General features: G+C 43.3%; 1 protein-coding gene across 1 annotated transcript; it reads left to right on the top strand.

Annotated features, from left to right (window-relative positions):
* The first annotated feature begins 5521 nt into the window (after positions 1-5521).
* Positions 5522-8374, top strand: LOC121856318. Its single transcript, XM_042351795.1, has 6 exons — positions 5522-5695; positions 5782-5935; positions 6093-6232; positions 6405-6681; positions 8128-8165; positions 8324-8374. The coding sequence occupies exons 1-6, from the start codon at positions 5564-5566 to the stop codon at positions 8372-8374; spliced, it is 792 nt and encodes a 263-aa protein (XP_042207729.1). The 5' UTR covers positions 5522-5563.
* The last annotated feature ends 1269 nt before the right edge of the window (positions 8375-9643 follow it).

The raw sequence follows: 9643 nt of genomic DNA, 5'->3' as shown, positions 1-9643 counted from the left end.
CGATGGTTTAACCTTATGAGGACGATGGTTTAACCTTATGAGGACGATGGTTTAACCTTATGAGCACGATGGTTTAACCTTATGAGGACGATGGTTTAACCTTATGCGGACGATGGTTTAACCCTCTGAGGACGATGGTTTAACCCTTTGAGTGAGACGATGGTTTAACCCTTTGAGGACGATGGTTTAACCCTTTGAGGACGATGGTTTAACCCTATGAGGACGATGGTTTAACCCTTTGAGGACGATGGTTTAACCCTATGAGGACGATGGTTTAACCCTATGAGGACGATGGTTTAACCCTATGAGGACGATGGTTTAACCCTTTGAGGACGATGGTTTAACCCTTTGAGGACGATGGTTTAACCCTTTGAGGCCGATGGTTTAACCCTTTGAGGACGATGGTTTAACCCTTTGAGAACGATGGTTTAACCCTTTGAGGACGATGGTTTAACCCCATCATCCTCAAAGGGCTTCCCAAATTAAACCTGAGGAGTTTGTACAGAATACGAGGAATGAAGTTAGCAAAATATAACAAGAATGACAAAATTGAAATGAAAGTGAGTTGGTTAGGTTAGGATAGGTTAGATTAGGTTAGGTGTGAGGTGGCTAGGTTAGGATAGATTAGATTAGGATAGGTTAGATTAGGATAGATTAGGTTAGGTGTGAGGTGGCTAGGTTAGGATAGATTAGATTAGGATAGATTAGGTTAGGATAGGTTAGATTAGGTTAGGTGTGAGGTGGTTAGGTTAGGATAGATTAGATTAGGATAGATTAGGTTAGGATAGGTGTGAGGCGGTTAGGTTAGGATAGATTAGATTAGGATAGATTAGGTTAGGATAGGTTAGATTAGGTTAGGTGTGAGGTGGCTAGGTTAGGATAGATTAGATTAGGATAGATTAGGTTAGGCTAGGTGTGAGGTGGTTACACTAAAAGTTTGCTCAGAGGCATTCCGAGTCTACCCACCTGAAGATTAGACACCCCCAGGTTATTTTACCTTTAGATAACATACTTCAGCTTATTTCACCTGAAGATTAAACACCGCAGCTTATCTCATCCCAAGCTTATTTCATCTTAAGATTATATACCCAAGCTTATTTCACCTGAATATTAGACACCCCCAGCTTAGTTAACCTGAAGATTAGACACCCAAGCTTATCTCACCTGAAGGTTAAGTACCCAAGCTTATCTCACCTGAAGGTTAAGTACCCAAGCTTATCTCACCTGAAGATTAAACACCCAAGCTTATCTCACCTGAAGATTAGACACCCAAGCTTATCTCACCTGAAGATTAGACACCCAGCTTATCTCACCTGAAGGTTAAGTACCCAAGCTTGTTTCACCTGAAGATTAACCATCCTAACCTAACCTTCAGGTGCTAAATAAGGTGTAATATGATATATAAAAATAAGCTTACACTGACAAGCTTAAATAGGTAATATAAATAAAGTAAAAAGCTTATAATAGCAAGCTTAATAATGTTATATACTCGTAAATAAGCCTAAAGAAGCTAAGAAAATGAAGCTTAATAATGTTATATAATAAAAAATACACATAAAAGCTTAAGAATTATATAAAAGTAAAGTAAAAAAAAAGCTTAGAAATGGGAGGTTTAAGAATACTATATACGTAAAAAAGCTTACATTGGCAAGCTTAAGACTGCTATATAAGTAAAGAAAAAAGCTTACATTGACAAGCTTATTAATGGTGTGGATTGAGTCACTATAGAAATGTTAAGGATAGAAGATGAAAAACTCACCCGGACAAAACCTAACCCGGACAAAACCTCACCCGGACAAAAACTCACCCGGACAAAAACTCATACGAACAAAACCTCATCCAGACAGGTTAGGTTAGGGTTTAAGACATTGTACTCAAGGGATCAAGTTATCGTACTCAAGGTATCAAGTCATTGTACTCAAGAAACCAAACCATCGCACTCGGGAGGCCAAGCTATCGTTCTCAGGGAGTTGTCATCGTACTCAGGGGTTCAAGTCATCGTACTCGGGGCGTCAAGGCATCGTACTCAGTTAGTCAAGTCATCGTACTCAGAGGGTCAAGTCATCGTTCTGAAGCGGTTAAATCAACGTACTCAGGGGGATGTCATCGTACTCAAGGGGTTAAGAAGAGAGTGAATATACCTTAGAAAACATAACTGAAATTTAGAAGGAAGTTTCAAAACAACATTGTAAACAAAACCCCCGTGTGGTTAATAATGCAGCGGGTAAGACGCCCAAAAGAGTAGAACAGTTCACAGTGGGAGAACAGACCCGACACTGGTGGAGGTAGAGGTATGGCGATGTGGAATCCTGTATACGATGGGCCCATGGGTGTTCATTATGCTCGCTCGTTACCTGTGCATCTCCCAGACATGTTGGCTTCACCCAGCAAGCACCCGTAAATGTATCAAGAATTCAAGAATCATCAATTGTTGTTCAAATGTCTGGTCATGGGTTCAGCCTGACTGTGCTATATCACCGTGAGTCAGAAAATGAAGCTGTCAAAGGTAATGACGGTGCCTTGGGTCTCACAGATAACCCGTCAGCTCTGAGAAGATGGATGATTGTTGGTCCGGAAGTGGCTAGAGTTGTGAACCATCTTACCTTCAGTCAAGATATGATGACATTAACCACCATGAACAGGTGCCATCAGTTCACAAGTTCTTGCCCTCACCATCAGTGGATTTAGTGAACAAGGCTCAACACCTCCAGCTGTTCAATACCTCCACCGCACCCCAGCCGTGTACCCCTGAAGGCTGGTTGTAAGTTTATCAGCCACCTGCATATCCTCCCTCTCTGTCATCCAGTGGTCAACTACACACTGGCAGTCTTTTTTGATCAATGACACCAACAAGACCGAGCTGTTTGCTCCCCTAGATACTAACATTGCAGATACCAAGACATAAGAAGACACAGACATAATCAGTACATGACATCATTGGTCCTCTATATGTAAACAAGGTGGACATAGCTCCTTGTAATCATGAAGAAGCTGACACTCTTGTAACACAGCCAGGTGTGGTGACTCCAAGATAATGATTAGTACAGTAGATTCAGACACCGTGGTCCTTGTTGTTGCATACATTACAAACATAAATATCCATGAACTATGGATCACCTTCGGGACGAGAAGTCATTTGTCACTATCACTATATTACAGCGCATACTATTGTTTGCAAAGTAGGACCAAATGTGTGTAAGGCGCTACCATTCTTGGGCTGTGATACTGTGTCAGCAACACCCAGCGTTGGCAGAGAGAAGACCTTTGACACTTAAAGGACCTTCCCTGATGACATCACCCAAGCTCATTGTCCAACCAACCTGATGATATCACAGAGGAGGAAATGCATGTCAACGAAAGATTTGTAAATCTTCTCTATAGCCGCACTTTACCTCGTGGCAAAATTAATCAAGCTATACAGACATTATTTGTCCAGGGAAACAGACAGATACAGAACACAGGCCGCCCGCCTCCACCAAGTGAGAAGAACAGCTTATTAAGCTGGCCACGTTTGGGGACAAACACTTGAAACAATGCAAACTTTGCCGGAGCCAGAAGACTGGGGAGGACAACCCTCATGTAATGATGGTCACTTGTGGACAAAATTACCAGAAGCATGTGTCTCTTGTGAGCAAGTTATTAGATGCGGGTGTAAGAAAGGATGTGGATGGATATGAAAGTGTGTAAAGGCCAGTCTTCCATGTACAGCTCTCTGTGTGTGTACAGGAACATGTCACAGAGAGTGAACTCTGTTCACGGACTAGAGATAATTACTGTTAATGAGTCAACTGTTAGGTGCTGTAGGCGAGATGGGGTGAGCCCATGATAAGATGGTTTTTTCCACCCCGCAAGATGACTAGTTGAGGACCCCCTCCCCGGAGGAGGCTGACCCCAAATAATTGACTGGATCCGCCCTTGGTGGTCTGCTGCGTTCTACTGTGTAGTTCTTGGTGTGTGTGTGTGTGTGTGTGTGTGTGTGTGTGTGTAATAATATAATGTTCTTTCCAGGTGCCTGTTAAGAGGGTTGTAGCTCTCAAAAGGACTCAAGTAATGTGTAAATATTATATTTGTTGAATGTGTAGCTGGATAAGTAGTTTGTTTCACCTGATCAGCTGAGGTGATCACTAGCAGACGCCTACAACACAAGCCTCTCGTGTCCAGCCTCAATGACTATACACCTCCAGCGTCTGAAAGAGAAGACAGCGCAATCACACCCACAGCTGCATTAAGGCAAAGGTAGATGTTCTCTCTTATCTTCAGCATCACTGTTCGAGGAGATACGTGAAGCTGCCTCCTGAGATGACTCCTATCACCAGCTGCACCACACCGTTAACGCTGGATTTCCCAAGAACAGGAAGCAGGTACCCACAGCTCTGTCCCACTACTAGAAAATACCGGACAGCCTCGCCATCGTCGACTGTCTGGTTCTCAATGGAGCTCGCCTCATCACCCCAGCCTCAGCCAGCCGCCGCCGCTTCCTGTCCCGGCTTCACGACTCCCACAAGAGGCACTCAAACGACGAAGCACAAAGCAGGGCAGACAGTCTAATGGCCCGGCAGTACAAAAGACATCACCAACACCGTTCAGGCCTACGATGCTTGCCAGAAGGGGCCGATGATGTACGGTCCACCGGTCGAGGACCTCTTACTTACGCCGGGAGGGATTACCTGCCAAACATCGCCCCGGTCATGACTCACATTAAGTACTCACTCAAATAATTAACTTGACTTGGGGGGGGAAGCGATGAATTTCAGAAACTAACATAACTTAACATAACCTAACCTAACCTGACCTAACATAGCCTAATTTAACATAATCGAACCTAACGTAACCTAACCTAATTCAACCTACAATCTAACCCAACACAACCTAAACCAACCAAACCTGTCCTAACTTAGTCTTAACTTACCAAAACTAACTAAACCTAACCTAACCTAACCTCCCCCTGAGCATATTGTCACAAAACTAATTACGTGTTGTAGAGAGTTGTAGTGAAGTGTACACGGTAAGACCATGCCGGGTGAGGCGGGGCGGGGTGGGTGGGAGGCGGCCCATATATGACGGTCCTCACCATGAGTCACACGCTTCTGCTGGAGTTGTTCACCTACACTACAGTATTGTTTACAGGAGCTGGCTGGCACCCGTGGAAAGCGTAGAAAGGTGGTGAATCATCCCCAGCTCCTTATATGGTGACTCTGGCCGGGTGTAAAGTACCCGGGGCTGAGGGGCAGGTTTACCACCATAAGCAGAAAGGTCTTGACCTAGGAGCCTCTGCCGCCCGCCCAGTTTGGTTACGAGACTCGGCATCCATCGGCCTATCGCTTGGCAAACCTGGCAAAGATATGACTGGAATTCCCAGGACAGGACGCCGCTGCGGCGGCTCAAGTGAATCCTGGGTCTGGTGAGGCCAACGGCCATAAGTGGCGCCAGTGACGGGTCTCGGCGTCAGGCGGCCCCGCCCCCGCCTCTACAACTTGCGTAAATAGACGGTGACAGCGAGGCGGCGTGCATACCTGCTTCATCTGCCGCGCACCACGGCCACATTGTGGACAACCAAAGGAAGATGGTGTTGACAAAGTTAGCGCTGCTCATTACCGTTGTGACACGCGTCACCTCTCTGCCGCCGTTAACACTTCCATCACCCTCACCCGAGCTGCCAGATGAGCGTCCGGTGGCACCGACAGAACTCCTCAAGGTGCGCTGTGTTTTATGTAGTGACGTGAGCGATACTTGTTGTACATTCCTAAGTGTTATTCTTACACACTGTGCTTTACTCTACAGGCATTCGGTATGTCTGAGCCGGGTGTACGCAGGTGGTACACCGAGCCGCCACAGTACATGCTTGACCTCTACAACCAGGTGGCAGACTCCAGCGGCCTCACGCGTCTGCCTGGACCTTATGGTGCCACCATTGTCAGAGCCTTTTCAGAGAAAGGTCAGCCTCATAAATGATTCTCTTTAAAGTCACAATTCATTTGTCTCTTTAAGCCCAATTGTACACCAAAATGGTGGCACACATATAGAGCAAATATTTATATGACACAACACGAAGATTAACATAACGTATCATACACAACAATCTTTATATACAGAAGGAAGCAGAGACTCAACCTTCTCGTTCTCCGTAAATGGACTGGGAGAAGAGGAACAGGTGCTGCAGGTGGAGCTTCACGTTTACCACTCCCGCCTCCCGAAGACACAGAGGCACCTACTGGAGGACAACATCTACATGGTCTGTACTCTAGTCCACATTATGTAGTGTCCCCTCACTCCCTCACTACCAATAATGAAATATAAAGGCAGGAAATTTACACTAGTTATATCATTGTTGTGACTAAGAACGTGTCTAGTATGAGTCGCAACGTCTTTAGGGAACATTTTAATAATCAATGTATCCTTGGCAGTTGGAAGTCGAGTGGGTGAGTGAAGGAGGGCGGCAGGTACTGGTGAAACAACACGTCGCCGCCCATAGTAGTGGGTGGCGGGTGTTCAAAGTGGGTGGTGGTGTTGTGGGAGCCAGCGTAACCTTACAAGTAACAGCCACCACCTCGACGGGACGCTCCTTACCCCTCAGGCTACACCACGGAGCTCACGGAACACGGCAGCCACTCCTTGTCCTCTTCAACTCACACGCCGCCACCGTCAACAACACCGTCACACCGTCACCCGTCCCCCAACAAGGTAAATAATCTCTGTCCATATAATAACATCACCGTCACCCCGCCACAGGTAAATAATCTGTCTAAATAATAACAACACCGTCACCCCGTCCCCTAACACAGGTAAATAATCTGTCTAAATAATAACAAATACGTAACCTCGTGAGACAGCAATAGACAGTAATTAAGTACAGTATATTACAGGTTAATTGAGTCGTCTAGTTACCTCTCCTAGAGTATTGGTACAGTAATATCATTGTTTTGTAATACATGCGTAGTGAGAGAGAGAGAGAGAGAGAGAGAGAGAGAGAGAGAGAGAGAGAGAGAGAGAGAGAGAGAGAGAGAGAGATTAAATAATAACTTCAGTGTAAGAAATAACCTAACCTAACCAAAACCAAACTGAACTAGATTTAACCTAACCTAACTTAACCTAACCTAACCAAACCAAACTGAACTAGATTTAACTTAACTTAACCTAACCTAATCTACTCAAACCTAAAGTGACAATATTTCAATACGTAAAATATGGCTGCTGTGTACATAAACATGGCTGCTATGTACGTACAAATGTCTAACCTAACCTAATTTAACCTATCTTAACCTAACTTAACCAAGCTTAATCTTCCGGTAAAATAAGCTGGGAGAGCGGATCTTCCGGTAAAATAAGCTGGGAGAGCGGATCTTCAGGTGAAATAAGCTGGGAGAACGAATCTTCAGGTGAAATAAGCTGGGAGAGCGGATCTTCCGGTGAAATAGGCTGAGAGCGGATCTTCAGGTGAAATAAGCTGGGAGAACGGATCTTCAGGTGAAATAAGCTGGGAGAGCGGATTCAGGTGAAATAAGCTGGGAGAGCGATCTTCCGGTAAAATAAGCTGGGAGAGCGGATCTTCCGGTAAAATAAGCTGGGAGAGCGGATCTTCCGGTAAAATAAGCTGGGGTGGCTAATCTTCAGGTGAAATAAGCTAGGGTGTCTAATCTTCATGTGAATAAAAGGTTTTGAACACTTTTCAAAACACAATACAAAATATGGACACAAAATAAAAAAAAAAGTCTAATCACACTTAAATGTTACACTTATACACAAATACACTTACTTATATTAGTGTAGTTAGTGTGTCGATGGGACTAGAGTTATTTAAGAGTCTTGTTACCTGTGAATTAGACTCGTTCATATGCAAATAATCACCTGTTTTAATCTTTCGTCTAATAAGGTGAATTTTTAGGTAATTTTTAGGTTACCTTAAAAAATCATGTGTGAAAAGGTATTAGTTTTTCCTCGTATATATAAAATGATAAACGGGTATATTTTTAGAGTATAATAGTACACGTAAAATAAAGTATAATACCATTGGTTTTATATCATTATTTGTGGTATATCTAGTACCATCATTACTATATACTGCTCAAGGCTTTGGTATATTTATGATACAATGACAGATTCGTAATCAAGGTATTGTTTTTTCCCCAGTAGAATCGACAAAGAAGACTACCACGCTACGGTACAGAGTATTATCAATCACAGTGGAGTCCTTCCCGAGGTACGGCGGCCATGTTGTGTACCATCAGCATACGCTAATCTCTCTCTCCTGTTCTATGATGCTGAGGAGAATGTTGTGCTAAAGCAGTATGATCAGATGGTGGCTATGCAGTGTGGGTGTCACTAGTCGCCTCTTACTGTCAAGGAAATGGCCAAGGAGTACATCCACATGATCTAAGTCACACGAGAAAATAGTTTCCAATGGTAGTTCTTTATTTACGTTTGAAAGGTGATGTAGAGTGAAAGAACAACAAGGGAACAATAACTCGCTTCCTCTTGTGTTATTATTTTCTATCAAGTGTAATTAATATTAAGCTTACAGTCCATAGTATAGTGTAATAAAGTAGAATTATTATAAGAACACGCTTCACTATACACACCACAGCTTCTCCATGTCAGATATAAACTACTCTCTATGTTTATAGTGACACTACACACTGTCACACTATAGATACACATGACACTGTACTGATACATACAACACATTACATAGTGGTGCTGATCATTTAACACACAGTCAAGGACAAACAAACTAACTATCGTGAGCGACTTATAGCGGTGTATAATATGTTCAGTCATTTGCCTAATACACAATTTATTCTATAAAAACCTGATAAATATAGTTTGGTGAACGCTTAAGTTGATGTATATTATAATTATAGAGTTTATAGTGATTTATATGGAAGGAAATATAGCTAACTGTCTCCTTTAATGTCTGTCTGTCTCAGTAGAAATAATGCTACAAAGGGAACAGACACGACACAGACTGTATATATTAAATGAAAGAAATATACTAAGTTTATTAACAGTTATAATTATGAACATAGTACAAAACTGAACACCACTATAGGTACATCATTTAACTTATTGAACGTCTTTAACTGTGGTAAAAATGGTTCATGTATTGGCCTAATGTACTTTATAACTAGATGACCATAGGGTAATTTTGTACTGTGATACTAGCTTTTGTAAAATAAAATGGGATCTTGTGGTGTTGTATTTTCTTACATATTATTATAGTGTTGTGCCAAATCGACCCCCTCGCCTGGGAGACGATTACTCCACACCGTAACGCTTGGAAGAGCACCACACAAGGTGTCAATACTTTCGAGTTAGCCCGACTGTATACCGAGGCAGACAAGCGCCAACGCCGGAAAGACGCACTAGAAGTAGCCCTCCACACGTGCAACATCTGTGGACGACCCTGCCGGTCCCGTATAGGCTTCGAGTCACCTCAGAGCTCACCAACGAAGGTGACGTCTTTAATAACTCACACCATTGTATCATAGCTGGATGATCGTCATACTCGATTCCGAGAGACAGCAAAGTAGGAGTGCGATGTGGTGTGTGTGTGTGTGTGTGTGTGTGTGTGTGTGCTTTAGCACGTGGGCTCCATAACCAACCATTATCCCCACTCCCCCACCAAAAAAATAAATAAATAAATAAA

The sequence above is a fragment of the Homarus americanus genome, unplaced genomic scaffold (genome assembly GCF_018991925.1).
Source record: "Homarus americanus isolate GMGI-L3 unplaced genomic scaffold, GMGI_Hamer_2.0 scaffold48220, whole genome shotgun sequence".
Taxonomy (NCBI): Eukaryota; Metazoa; Arthropoda; class Malacostraca; order Decapoda; family Nephropidae; genus Homarus; species Homarus americanus.
Note: the sequence above shows the minus strand (reverse complement) of the source record. Positions and strands in the feature narration are given on the sequence as shown.